The sequence below is a fragment of the Oncorhynchus gorbuscha genome, linkage group LG16, assembly GCF_021184085.1.
Source record: "Oncorhynchus gorbuscha isolate QuinsamMale2020 ecotype Even-year linkage group LG16, OgorEven_v1.0, whole genome shotgun sequence".
NCBI classification, from domain to species: Eukaryota; Metazoa; Chordata; class Actinopteri; order Salmoniformes; family Salmonidae; genus Oncorhynchus; species Oncorhynchus gorbuscha.
Window position 1 is genome coordinate 6,441,651 of NC_060188.1, and position 15,557 is coordinate 6,457,207.

General features: G+C 42.0%; 1 protein-coding gene across 1 annotated transcript in view; it reads left to right on the plus strand.

The window, feature by feature from the left end:
* Window positions 1-14,563: 14,563 nt before the first annotated feature.
* cacng1b (calcium channel, voltage-dependent, gamma subunit 1b) overlaps window positions 14,564-15,557 on the plus strand; it is a 35,707-nt gene continuing 34,713 nt past the window's right edge. Inside the window, exon 1 of the mRNA XM_046306805.1 lies at window positions 14,564-14,948. Coding sequence (XP_046162761.1) covers window positions 14,708-14,948 — 241 coding nt within the window. The 5' untranslated portion in view covers window positions 14,564-14,707. The remainder of the gene's footprint in view (window positions 14,949-15,557) is intronic.

Sequence of the window (15,557 nt, forward strand, 5' to 3'; positions counted from 1 at the left end):
GGCCACCGTAAACAGGAAATGCTGATATCATTGTGGGCCATTGAGAGTAGTTCTAACTCTGTTCTTACTCATCGGTTACAGTTGGAAACAAACGTGTGGTGGTTTGAAATGTGAAAATGTATATACATAAGTCAAGCCAACACAAACCATGTATAGAGAGAGTATTGCTGAATTCACATCTTTTAATAGAATAATATATCAAACAAGATGTGAAGACGGTCAAAATACTTTGATAGTTTGTTGCATCGGTCGCTTTTTACTCATGGAGGTGGATACCACTGTTCCTGTCTGGGATACCATTTAATACACTGATGTAACAGTCAATGAGTGAATGGGTGTGGAGTCAGGCGCAGAGAGCAAAGGATTCGGGAAAAACACGCTTTAATGTCCAAAAATTAACAGGAACAAAAATAGTAACCCAACACAGGTGTAACTATAAAACAAAATAGTCCCCTGATGTGAAATACTAGGACAGCGAGAAAACCCAACAAAAACCACTAACACCTCTCAGACATACAGGAGAACAAGCACAAACAGAAGAGGGCTGAACGAACTTAAATAACCCCACACTAACACCTCTCAGACATACAGGAGAACAAGCACAAACAGAAGAGGGCTGAACGAACTTAAATAACCCCACACTAACACCTCTCAGACATACAGGAGAACAAGCACAAACAGAAGAGGGCTGAACGAACTTAAATAACCCCACCCTAACAACCAAACAATGAACAGGTGAAACCAATTAGACAAAACCAAACGAACACAGAACAAAGGATCGGTGGCAGCTAGTAGACCGGCGAGGACGACCGCCGAGCGCCACCCGAACAAGAAGGGGAGCCACCTTCGGTAATATTCGTGACAACTGAAAACACATTCGAGAGGAACACATCTTTTCTATGACTCTGTGTTCAACAGTTTAATGTGCTTTCAATGTTCTAAACAGGACTACTATTGAACCTTGCTGTAATAACAATAAAACACACACACACCTGTACTCTTCTCCTCTCCTAACTCTGAGGAACTACTTGCTTATTCTCATCACATCTCCGTTAGCTGATATTGCTGTTCTCTATATTTCTTTCAGTCTCCATCCAACAGTCAACATAAAGTTGTTAATATGAATGAGAATAAATCAAATTGGGGTACAACCTCTTGTTTGGTCTGTCATTCTATTGTGTCTGATTCCCTTCAGCTTCCCTATTGTTTATTCTCTTTCAGGCTAGACAAGTATAAAACGTATCACATCTCAAATCTAATGCAGAGGCATAATAGCACATACAAAGTGTCAGTATTCATGCATTCATTCTCTATGTTTTATTTATTGGTTTCAATAGAAGCTGCAATTCATGTTAAGCCTCGTTCTTTTTTCTATCCACAGATGAACTGTACAATGTCAGGAACATAAAACACCAATCATAACTGAACAAGCAATGCAGGTTGTCAACAGGCTTTTACTATTGATCTGAGAGCTGTACCTTTTTAAAAGCACAAATCAGATGAAACTGTTTTCTTTCTTTCAGATGACGTATCATTGTACATTGCTGGGGAATGATCAGTAATATACAGTAAATATGAACATACAATGGAGCATTATGAAGCCTGCAGGCTCCTCTGATATTCTGCTGAATGGAAAAAAAAGCTACCTCTGGGTTGATTCCACTCCATTTAGCAATCTACAATTCAGGTTGCTCTGAGATCTAGTGCTCTCTACCTTGTAGACAACCTCACACCACTGGTTCTTCTGGACTTCAGTGACTTTGAATACCTCATAGGGCAGAATTAAAACCTCACTCTCATTTACATAGGCAGAGTAATATGTCAGGTTACCCCCGAAACATGTTTTGATCTCAAAGCAGGAAACGTTACCGAAAATGTAGAAGGTTTTGAGTTGATAGCTTGAGGTGAAAGAACCAAAACGGATCTCTTTGTCAACAACACTGATTAAAAGACATGGCAGTTCTGCGGTAGGTGGTCCTACATGTTGTTTGACTTAGTTTAAGGGTGTGAATGGCATCCGTCAGATAGAAGTGATTTGCCATTTCTAACCACTTTGTTGTGATTTAGATTTGGTTTTGGGTTTGTTATTTGTGTATAAATACATAGCATCAGAATGCTCTCTGTTCAGACCACGTTTAGGTGACTTTGCTTTTTGTTCGGCTATCTTCCAGGCTTCATCGAACTTTGAGACACTTGGCCGCTTTAGTGTACATTTTCTTGTGCAACTTTCATATTTGTCATCAACAGAATCTGGGGCCATGTCCAGTGCGAACGGCTTGGAGTGTAAGAACAACATTTCATAGTGTCAAATAAAGACATGCCTGGTCTCCACATCCAAAGGCAGATTTTTGTTCTATGGAAACAGTTCATCACTTGAAATCACATTTGCATAGTTGTGGGGAGGATGGATTGTATGATGGAGCGATTTGGCTTGGCCTCCCCAGGATGGATTGTATGATGGAGCGATGGCTTGGCTACCCCAGGATGGATTGTATGATGGAGCGATGGATTGGCTACCCCAGGATGGATTGTATGATGGAGCGATGGCTTGGCTACCCCAGGATGGATTGTATGATGGAGCGATTGCTTGGCTACCCCAGGATGGATTGTATGATGGAGCGATGGATGGATGGATTGTGTATGATGGAGCGATTGCTTGGCTCCCCAGGATGGATTGTATGATGGAGTGATGGCTTGGCTACCCCAGGATGGATTGTATGATGGAGCGATTGCTTGGCTACCCCAGGATGGATTGTATGATGGAGCGATTGCTTGGCTACCCCAGGATGGATTGTATGATGGAGCGATGGCTTGGCTACCCAGGATGGATTGTATGATGGAGCGATTGCTTGGCTACCCCAGGATGGATTGTATGATGGAGCGATTGGCTTGGATTGTATGATGGAGCTGGATTGGCCCCAGGATGGATTGTATGATGGAGCGATTGCTTGGCTACCCCAGGATGGATTGTATGATGGAGCGATGGATTGGCCTACCCCAGGATGGATTGTATGATGGAGCGATGGATTGGCCTCCCCAGGATGGATTGTATGATGGAGCGATGGATTGGCCTCCCCAGGATGGATTGTATGATGGAGCGATGGCTTGGCTACCCCAGGATGGATTGTATGATGGAGCGATGGATTGGCTACCCCAGGATGGATTGTATGATGGAGCGATGGATTGGCTACCCCAGGATGAATTGTATGATGGAGCGATGGGATTGAGGGGCGAGGGGATCAACACCAGCAAAGTGAAAAAGAGACACCAACCAGCCATCCTTTCTTATTCTCACAGTCACAGTCACACCCCATATCTATAACGAGAGAGAACGGTGGCAAAGGTTCACCTCACACATTTAAAGATTAGAAGTAACTTAGTCAAGAAAGGTCTTATTTCAACAAGGATCTAGGTCTTACTAAGCCTGGTCCAAAGACAGGCATACAAATGCACAGCCTGTCAAATAGTGAATCACTGACCTGTACTGAAGGTTGACACGAGATGTTTGAATCTCTGCAGTGAAACTCTTTGTATTCTATATTCCAGTAAATGGTCAATCATTTGTATGTTTTAATGACCTTGACAAGGACGTTATGGACATGAAAAGGTAAGATAAGATAAGAAATCTTTCTTCCACAGGCTGACCTAACACTCATCACTTGTCCTGGCTCGGTGCAATATAACAACTCCTCAAAAGTTACTTTCTCTCTGTTTGGTAAATGTTTAACTTTATGATTGTTGTTTCAGTATGTAACTTCCAGATGCTTTTTCTCCAGATTTCACATAAATGTAACATTCTTCCAAGCAGCAGTGCACATGCTAACAAATATCCATCAGTCACATTGCTTTCAATACAAGCAGCAGTGCACATGCTAACAAATATCCATCAGTCACATTGCTTTCAATACAAGCAGCAGTGCACATGCTAACAAATATCCATCAGTCACATTGCTTTCAATACAAGCAGCAGTGCACATGCTAACAAATATCCATCAGTCACATTGCTTTCAATACAAGCAGTAGTGCACATGCTAACAAATATCCATCAGTCACATTGCTTTCAATACAAGCAGCAGTGCACATGCTAACAAATATCCATCAGTCACATTGCTTTCAATACAAGCAGCAGTGCACATGCTAACAAATATCCATCAGTCACATTGCTTTCAATACAAGCAGCAGTGCACATGCTAACAAATATCCATCAGTCACATTGCTTTCAATACAAGCAGCAGTGCTTTCAATACAAGCAGACATGCTAACAAATATCCATCAGTCACATTGCTTTCAATACAAGCAGCAGTGCACATGCTAACAAATATCCATCAGTCACATTGCTTTCAATACAAGCAGCAGTGCACATGCTAACAAATATCCATCAGTCACATTGCTTTCAATACAAGCAGCAGTGCACATGCTAACAAATATCCATCAGTCACATTGCTTTCAATACAAGCAGCAGTGCACATGCTAACAAATATCCATCAGTCATATTGCATTCAATACAAGCAGCAGTGCACATGCTAACAATATGTCCTTCTATCACACTGTCAGGGGAAATATAATCAATCCAGGAAAATAATGCAGGTGTAATGTTTTTAACAGGATAGATGTAATGGAGCTGATATATTCCACAAGAAAGACATGTCTGCTCTTCACAATATATGCCTTCCAGAAGGATCCGTAACTGAACACGACATGGAACTGTGCTCCTTAAAGAATCTGAAGTGCCCCTTTAACTCTACTTCATGTGATTGTTGGGTTCTAACTTGAATTATAAACTGGGTGGTTCAAGCCCTAAACGCTGATTGGCTGACAGGTCTGGTATTTCAGACCATATACCACGGGCATGACAAAACATGTATTTTTACTGCTCTAATTACGTTGGTAACCAGTTTATAATAACAATAAAGCTCCTCCGGTGGTTGTGGTATATTGGCCACATACCACACCCCCTTGTGCTTTATTGCGTCTGCTTCTTCCTGTCACCACATTAGAACTGATTGATTATGTTTCATGAACAAGAAATCAACATGTTAGAGGTCAATGAAGGGTGAAGCAGAACTTTGTGAATGGAAAGTTACTGTGAGAGAAAAGGGGAACAGAGTATATGACCCAGGTATGTTGAGGAAGGTGAACAGGAGGTCACTGATAAACATTATGGAGAAGTGACTAGAGAAAGAACAACTGCTACCAGACTGCCCGACCCGAAGACAACAGCACAACAGTTAGGCCATGTTGGGCAACAGATAAGGATTTCCAAGAAGTTGAGCACCCCTACTCTTGTCCTGACATATAAATGGTTAAGTTGAGCACCCCTACTCTTGTCCTGACATATAAATGGTTAAGTTGAGTACCCCTACTCTTGTCCTGACATATAAATGGTTAAGTTGAGTACCCCTACTCTTGTCCTGACATATAAATGGTTAAGTTGAGTACCCCTACTCTTGTCCTGACATATAAATGGTTAAGTTGAGTACCCCTACTCTTGTCCTGACATATAAATGGTTAAGTTGAGTACCCCTACTCTTGTCCTGACATATAAATGGTTAAGTTGAGTACCCCTACTCTTGTCCTGACATATAAATGGTTAAGTTGAGTACCCCTACTCTTGTCCTGACATATAAATGGTTAAGTTGAGTACCCCTACTCTTGTCCTGACATATAAATGGTTAAGTTGAGCACCCCTACTCTTGTCCTGACATATAAATGGTTAAGTTGAGTACCCCTACTCTTGTCCTGACATATAAATGGTTAAGTTGAGTACCCCTACTCTTGTCCTGACATATAAATGGTTAAGTTGAGTACCCCTACTCTTGTCCTGACATATAAATGGTTAAGTTGAGTTGACCCCTACTCTTGTCCTGACATATAAATGGTTAAGTTGAGTACCCCTACTCTTGTCCTGACATATAAATGGTTAAGTTGAGTACCCCTACTCTTGTCCTGACATATAAATGGTTAAGTTGAGTACCCCTACTCTTGTCCTGACATATAAATGGTTAAGTTGAGTTGTCCTGACATATAAATGGTTAAGTTGAGTACCCCTACTCTTGTCCTGACATATAAATGGTTAAGTTGAGTACCCCTACTCTTGTCCTGACATATAAATGGTTAAGTTGAGTACCCCTACTCTTGTCCTGACATATAAATGGTTAAGTTGAGTACCCCTACTCTTGTCCTGACATATAAATGGTTAAGTTGAGTCCTGACCCCTACTCTTGTCCTGACATATAAATGGTTAAGTTGAGTACCCCTACTCTTGTCCTGACATATAAATGGTTAAGTTGAGTACCCCTACTCTTGTCCTGACATATAAATGGTTAAGTTGAGTACCCCTACTCTTGTCCTGACATATAAATGGTTAAGTTGAGTACCCCTACTCTTGTCCTGACATATAAATGGTTAAGTTGAGTACCCCTACTCTTGTCCTGACATATAAATGGTTAAGTTGAGTACCCCTACTCTTGTCCTGACATATAAATGGTTAAGTTGAGTACCCCTACTCTTGTCCTGACATATAAATGGTTAAGTTGAGTACCCCTACTCTTGTCCTGACATATAAATGGTTAAGTTGAGTACCCCTACTCTTGTCCTGACATATAAATGGTTAAGTTGAGTACCCCTACTCTTGTCCTGACATATAAATGGTTAAGTTGAGTACCCCTACTCTTGTCCTGACATATAAATGGTTAAGTTGAGTACCCCTACTCTTGTCCTGACATATAAATGGTTAAGTTGAGTACCCCTACTCTTGTCCTGACATATAAATGGTTAAGTACCCCTACTCTTGTCCTGACATATAAATGGTTTGAGACATACCCCTACTCTTGTCCTGACATATAAATGGTTAAGTTGAGTACCCCTACTCTTGTCCTGACATATAAATGGTTAAGTTGAGTACCCCTACTCTTGTCCTGACATATAAATGGTTAACATATAAATGTTGAGTACCCCTACTACTGACATATAAATGGTTGTCCTGACATATAAATGGTTAAGTTGAGTACCCCTACTCTTGTCCTGACATATAAATGGTTAAGTTGAGTACCCCTACTCTTGTCCTGACATATAAATGGTTAAGTTGAGCACCCCTACTCTTGTCCTGACATATAAATGGTTAAGTTGAGTACCCCTACTCTTGTCCTGACATATAAATGGTTAAGTTGAGTACCCCTACTCTTGTCCTGACATATAAATGGTTAAGTTGAGTACCCCTACTCTTGTCCTGACATATAAATGGTTAAGTTGAGTACCCCTACATATAAATGGTTAAGTTGAGCACCCCTACTCTTGTCCTGACATATAAATGGTTAAGTTGAGTACCCCTACTCTTGTCCTGACATATAAATGGTTAAGTTGAGTACCCCTACTCTTGTCCTGACATATAAATGGTTAAGTTGAGTACCCCTACTCTTGTCCTGACATATAAATGGTTAAGTTGAGTACCCCTACTCTTGCCCTGACATATACATGGTTAAGTTGAGTACCCCTACTCTTGTCCTGACATATAAATGGTTGTTTGATCATGTGCAGAGTGTGCTTGCAGCTGAGGCACCCAGTGGGTTGAAGACACTTTTTATAGTCTTTTTACTTGGTTTGTTCAGAACCAAACTCTGTCATTTTAGAGTGAAATATGACTCACTTTGGCCTCTGCTCTGAGACATTGTTTGCAGAGGTACATGGATATACCTGTTTTTAAGGAATGGCACTGCTCTTAGATCAAAATGTTAAAACACAGTCACCTTGGCCCACAGACAAAAACTAACAAAGAGTGGCTCCATTTCCACCAATCAACTGATTGGTTTCAGATCAGTCACCCACTGGGCACAGACGTCAGTTCAAAGTCTAATTTTGATTTACATTTCAACTAAAGTGAATTCAATGTGAAATCAACAAAATATTTCACGATGTCATTGGATTTAGGTTAAAAGTTTGGTGAAAAAAATATGAAATTCCTTTTTGCAAATTCAATCAGTTTTCCACATCGGTTCAATGTCATCACATTGTTTTTAAATGATGTCGAAACAACGTTGATTCAACCAGTTTTTGCTCGGTGGGCAGTGTCATATAAAGGAAAGTGATGTGGTGGTTGGATTCACTCAATCAACATACCAACCACATTGGACCAATCAATCAATTGAACCATTTCCCCTCCTGTCCTTCCCTACATTGTTCTATAAAAGCATGAATAAAATAACAGAGTGATAGAATGAGAGGAGAGGTTGAAGAATGAGAGGAGAGGTTGAAGAATGAGAGGAGAGGTTGAAGAATGAGAGGAGAGGTTGAAGAATGAGAGGAGAGGTTGAAGAATGAGAGGAGAGATTAAAGAATGAGAGGAGAGGTTCAAGAATGAGAGGAGAGTTTACAGAATGAGAGGAGAGGTTCAAGAATGAGAGGAGAGGTTGAAGAATGAGAGGAGAGGTTGAAGAATGAGAGGAGAGGCTGAAGAATGAGAGGAGAGGTTACAGAATGAGAGGAGAGGTTGAAGAATGAGAGGAGAGGTTGAAGAATGAGAGGAGAGATTAAAGAATGAGAGGAGAGGTTAAAGAATGAGGAGAGGTTGAAGAATGAGAGGAGAGGTTAAAGAATGAGAGGAGAGGTTGAAGAATGGGAGGAGAGGTTAAAGAATGAGAGGAGAGGTTAAAGAATGAGAGGAGAGGTTAAAGAATGAGAGGAGAGGTTAAAGAATGAGAGGAGAGGTTGAAGAATGAGAGGAGAGGTTGAAGAATGAGAGGAGAGGTTGAAGAATGAGGAGAGGAATGAGAGGAGAGGTTGAAGAATGAGAGGAGAGGTTGAATGAATGAGAGAGAGAGAGGTTAAGAATGAGAATGAGAGGAGAGGTTAAAGAATGAGAGGAGAGGTTAAAGAATGAGGAGAGGTTGAAGAATGAGAGGAGAGGTTACAGAATGAGAGGAGAGGTTGAAGAATGAGAGGAGTCACAGGCTGCAGATGGAGTCGGAGGCAGTGAGTTTAGATGACCTCAGTTGTGACGTCAGACCTGTCTCTGAAACTAGCCAATCACCAGTGGCCGAAAAAGCAGCGTGTCAAATGACCAACTTCTGTTGGGAGGCCGTTCACACCACATGATGATGCAATCCCATGACGTTGTAATTGACCTTTCACAATAGAAGGAGACATTCAGAGGCGTGATGTGGTCTTTGAAATGCCTATTCATACAAAATTGTGAAGGATCTGCGCATCAAATCTATAGCCAATCAATCAACTGAAAATACTTTATTTGGAGAAAAATGCTTACAGTTCCATTACTCCAGTGGAAAAATCATGTTATCTAAGATTCTAATCGACCTTTAACTGTTCTAAAAGGGTAAACACAGGTAGACGTAGAAACTGTATGAACACCATAGTGGATTGACACTGACTGAAGAATGAGAGGAGAGGTTACAGAATGAGAGGAGAGGTTGAAGAATGAGAGGAGAGGTGAAGAATAGATGTAGAAACTTAAAGAATGAACACCATGAGAGTGGATTGACACTCACTGAATAGACGAATGAGAAACTGTTATGAACACCATAGTGGATTGACACTCACTGCAATAGATGTAGAAACTGTATGAACACCATAAGAATGAGATTGACACTCACTGCAAATGAGAGGAGAGGTAGATGTAGAAACTGTATGAACACCATAGTGGATTGACACTCACTTGCAATAGACGGTTGAGAAACTGTATGAACACCATTAGTGGATTGACACTCACTGCAATTAGATGAGAAACTGTATGAACACCATAGTGGAATGACACTCACTGCAATAGACGGAGAAACTGTATGAACACCATAGTGGATTGAAGAATCACTGCAATAGACGTAGAAACTGTATGAACACCATAGTGGATTGACACTGAGAGCAATAGATGTAGAAACTGTATGAACACCATTGAGTGGATTGAAGAATGACTGCAATTAGACGAGAGGTTGAGAAACTGTATGAACACCATAGTGGATTGACACTCACTGCAATAGATGTAGAAACTGTATGAACACCATAGTGGATTGACACTCATTGAAGCAATAGACGTAGAAACTGTATGAACACCATAGTGGATTGACAATCACTGCAATAGACGTAGAAACTGTATGAACACCATAGTGGATTGACACTCACTGCAATAGACGTAATGAAACTGTATGAACACCATAGTGGATTGACACTCACTGCAATAGATGTAGAAACTGAATATGAACACCATAGTGGATTGACACTCACTGCAATAGACGTGAGAAACTGTATGAACACCATAGTGGATTAACACTCACTTTAACTGCAATAGAAACACAGGTAGAAAAACTGTATGAACACCATAGTGGATTGACACTCACTGCAATAGATGTAGAAACTGTATGAACACCATAGTGGATTAACACTCACTGCAATAGACGTAGAAACTGTATGAACACCATAGTGGATTGACACTCACTGTAATAGACGTAGAAACTGTATGAACACCATAGTGGATTGACACTCACTGCAATAGACGTAGAAACTGTATGAACACCATAGTGGATTGACACTCACTGCAATAGACGTAGAAACTGTATGAACACCATAGTGGATTGACACTCACTGCAATAGACGTAGAAACTGTATGAACACCATAGTGGATTGACACTCACTGCAATAGACGTAGAAACTGTATGAACACCATAGTGGATTGACACTCACTGCAATAGACGTAGAAACTGTATGAACACCATAGTGGATTGACACTCACTGCAATAGACGTAGAAACTGTATGAACACCATAGTGGATTGACACTCACTGCAATAGACGTAGAAACTGTATGAACACCATAGTGGATTGACACTCACTGCAATAGATGTAGAAACTGTATGAACACCATAGTGGATTGACACTCACTGCAATAGACGTAGAAACTGTATGAACACCATAGTGGATTGACACTCACTGCAATAGACGTAGAAACTGTATGAACACCATAGTGGATTGACACTCACTGCAATAGACGTAGAAACTGTATGAACACCATAGTGGATTAACACTCACTGCAATAGACGTAGAAACTGTATGAACACCATAGTGGATTGACACTCACTGCAATAGACGTAGAAACTGTATGAACACCATAGTGGATTGACACTCACTGCAATAGATGTAGAAACTGTATGAACACCATAGTGGATTGACACTCACTGCAATAGACGTAGAAACTGTATGAACACCATAGTGGATTGACACTCACTGCAATAGACGTAGAAACTGTATGAACACCATAGTGGATTGACACTCACTGCAATAGACGTAGAAACTGTATGAACACCATAGTGGATTAACACTCACTGCAATAGACGTAGAAACTGTATGAACACCATAGTGGATTGACACTCTTCCTCACTGTCTAGTTCACATTTACTGATGTTGTAGAATGTAATTTATAATAAAGAGGCATCAGCGCAATTGATCTAGCAGGGGAAATGATCCTTGGATATGAATATCTGATACCAGACTACCAAGGCGATGCGAGCCCTTGAACATTTACATTTAATTGAGTTTTTGTATGATATTGCACTCATTAACTGCCAGCCCTCATGATTGCATAATTGCACCTCATAATGTTCCTGTTTTGAATTCTGTTCTGATCCGTGGCACATTAGTGTAAACTAGCACTATAAACGCTTGTTGATTCATTGTATGATAGCTGAGTATTAACATGACCCTCCTAGACATGGCCTGGGGCCGGGCTAATCTAATTTATCTTGAGTAATGTTGTCTGTCATTAGCAAAAAAATACAATCGCTCCCTCAGAAGGCCCTAAAATTATGATCTGCACTGGGTAAAATGAGCCACCAATTAAGGCTTTTTTTTTCGAAAGAAAAAAATGGATAACTCAGAAACGATTAAGGGAGAACATTAAGGAGATCCGCTATTAAAGGAAAATGGCCTCGGAGTTCACTGAGTAACACTCCCAGGTGAGAGACAGAGACAGACGGTCTCCTGCCGGACGGTGTTGAGCCTATTCACTGTTTCTCATCCTTCACAGGTTGACAGAGGTTCTGTGGTGTGATGATGTTGATCATCATTGCCAGGGATGCTGGGGACATGTGTTGTCGCTGTTGGCTGTTGCTTGGCGACACCGCAGGTGGATGGTGTTTGATTCTACACCGAAACAGATAGGAGGTTAGTTGGGGAGACAGGCGGCACAGAAATATACCATTATTACAAATATAGAAAGGTCTCCCAACTGACATGTCATCAGAGATAGAGAGAGAGAGAGAGGGGAGGGAGGGAGGGAGGGAGGGAGGGAGGGAGGGAGGGAGGGAGGGAGGGAGGGAGGGAGGGAGGGAGGAGAGAGAGAGAAAGGGAGAGAAAGAGAGCGAAAGTGAGAGGAGGAAAGGGAGAGAGCTCAAAAGAGAGAGAGAAATTGCTAATCTTTCTCTCAAGAAGGGTGGGAGGAGGTTTGGGGTTGGGTTGAGAAAGAGAGAGGTTTCACAGAGAATGAATCCAGGTGAACAAAAGTGCTAATGAACACAAAGGTCTTGATTCAACTCCATGGGCCTTAGTTTGTCTTCCAGTGTTGCTGATTACTGTCCATCTGCTGGTTCAGTAGGCTTCTGATTGTACTTCTGAAGAGCACGCTAGTTCTATCAGAGTGCATTCTTTTTCTGTAAGTGTGAAACATTATGATTCTCTGCGGCTTTTTAAGCACATACACGCACATTCGTGCACGTGCACATAAACACACAAATTGCACACACACACAATTGCACGCACACACACACACCGCAGAGTGTGCCCTTTTCCCCTTTTGTCACATCGTCACCCTCCATTTATTGTGTTAAAACTGCGGGCTGTGAGAGACTTGACACTACAGAAAATGGATCCTGCCTAAAGTTAGGCACAGTAGTTTATAAAAAGCCCAGACATCTGTACCCTCATGTCTTACATTGAAATACAGTATGAAAGGTGTCTAATGACGATTCTACTATTTCACACTCTGATTCTGTTTCATCCCACACACACACCCTCTGAACCCACACACAACCTCTGAACCCACACACACCCTCTGAACCCACACACACCCTCTGAACCCACACACACCCTCTGAACCCACACACACCCTCTGAACCCACACACACCCTCTGAACCCACACACACCCTCTGAACCCACACACACCCTCTGAACCCACCCACACCCACTGAACCCATACACTCTCTGAACCCACACACACCCTCTGAACCCACACACACCCTCTGAACCCACCCACACCCACTGAACCCACACACACACACCCCACACTCACAGCACCATGTTGGAGGAGAAGAAGACCAAGGTGAAGATCACGTTTTCGACCTCCTGTTGGGCATCTCCTGCATGGTGGCTGCCATGGTGACGGACCACTGGACTGTACTGAGCCCGCCGTTCGACAAGTTCAACGCCACCTGTGAGATGGCCCACTTTGGCCTCTGGAAGCTCTGCATGAAGACCATCTTCATGGTGGAGGAAGATTTCATCACACATTCTCTCTGATTCTGTTTCATTCATTAAGTCCAAGATAATCTCTTTTTTCACTATTTAGTCTGAGGATTCATTCCATTTATATTCCAGTATAGTATAAATGGTGGATTTAGTAGCATCTTCAAGCAGCTATACATATAGAATAGCAGACACTTAAAACACAACAACCAAAATAATATGAATCAGCAGAGGAACATGTGGAGACACCTGTTGCTATACAACTACATGCCCTTTCAAGGACTTAACCCATTCATCTGCAGAGTGGATGTACTTGAATAACAAAGGATGTATATCGCTAGACAGTGGATTAAATACAATCCTTTCATGATTCCTTCACTGTCAACTATTAAGGTGTAAATATATATTATCTTTAGTCCTCTGTAGTCCTCTGTTAGATTTAAATATATCCTTCCTTTTCCCAAATTTGGATTGGGTGCAGCAGTCAGGTGGGGCCCCCGTGTCTCAGGTCCCTCAGTGATTGGTGGAGAAATAGATCAGCTCGTAAAAAAGGAACTCTCCCATGAGCCCCTTAAAATGGAACCAGAGAGCAACAAGACACATTCTGATAGGTAGAAATAACACGGGAATCTATTAAAAAGAACATGTTCTAAATATTCACATTTGATTTCAAGGGTATCTCGAACAACAATATCTACAGAATGTGTACAATATTCTGAATCGTCAATGTCGTATGAAAGCTTAAACCAGGTCGAGCCCTCAACCCGTCTGGTTCCATCGTACCCCATCACAGCACATAACCCCTGACCCCAAGTAGCTCAGACTGGTCGAAGTTGGCAAATATTTCACATCCTTCACAGCAGTGCTGTATAGACTCGGGCTAAACACTGTAAACATGTTCCTGAGAGGGAGAGTCGGAATCTAGGGCACTGTTATCTGGCCCCTTTCTTCCAGCAAAAGCAGAGATCTGTGGATGGAGAGAACTGGAGAGAGAGAGAGAGAGAGAGAGAGAGAGAGAGAGAGAGAGAGAGAGAGAGAGAGAGAGAGAGAGAGAGAGAGAGAGAGAGAGAGAGAGAGAGAGAGAGAGAGAGAGAGAGAGAGAGAGAGAGAGAGGAGATATTTCATGGTTTATTGAGGCTGCTGGAGAAGACTAATTCTTAATACTCCTTTCTAGGAGCTAGACAATCTCACAGGGACCTTTACTATAATACACAACCACATACACACACTTCATACACTCTCTCAGCACCATGTTGGAGGAGAAGAAGACCAAGGTGAAGATCACATTCTTCGTCATCCTGGTGGGCATCTCCTGCATGCTGGCTGCCATGGTGACGGACCACTGGACTGTACTGAGCCCGCCGTTCGACAAGTTCAACGCCACCTGTGAGACGGCCCACTTTGGCCTCTGGAAGCTCTGCATGAAGACCATCTTCATGGTGCAGGAGGACCCTGAGGGCCAGGGCTGTGGCCCCATCAGTCTGCCCGGAGGTAAGGGCTGCTTCTACCCTCCGTCTCTGTTAGGGTCAGGGAGTCTACCCAGAGCTAGGGGTCCTTTACTGTATATCCTCCAGGTGGTACGCAGGTTGATGTTTATTGGGATTAATCTTGTCCTGGAGGCAGAACTGAGTGATCACTTGTTTGGCCAGCAAGTCTAAATTGGCTATATATTGTAAAAATGTATGAAAACTATAATGAGCTTTTTTTTCTTAATTTAAGGTTAGGGTTTGGCATAAGGTTAGCAGTGTGGTTTATGTTAGGGTTCAGGTTAGGGTTAGGTTTCAAATTGAATTTATGACTTTGTGGCTATGCCAGCTGGTGACCACTCTGCAGAGCTGCCTCCAGTACATGAGTCATCCCAATAAATGCCAACCTGCAGGTGGTGCAGTGTGATTGACAGTTCGACATAGGTAATAGGGTGCCATTTGGGACACAGACAGAGATGAACAACTAGCAGAGCAGTAAATGTCTCTTTGCTCTCCTGTCTCTGTGTTAATGTCTGCTTGCCAGGAAGGTGTTTGTTTCTAACCCTGTTTCTTCTGAGGCTAAAAGAACACGGTTAACCCCTTTCTCTGTCTAGTAGTGTCTCCCCAGAGGCAA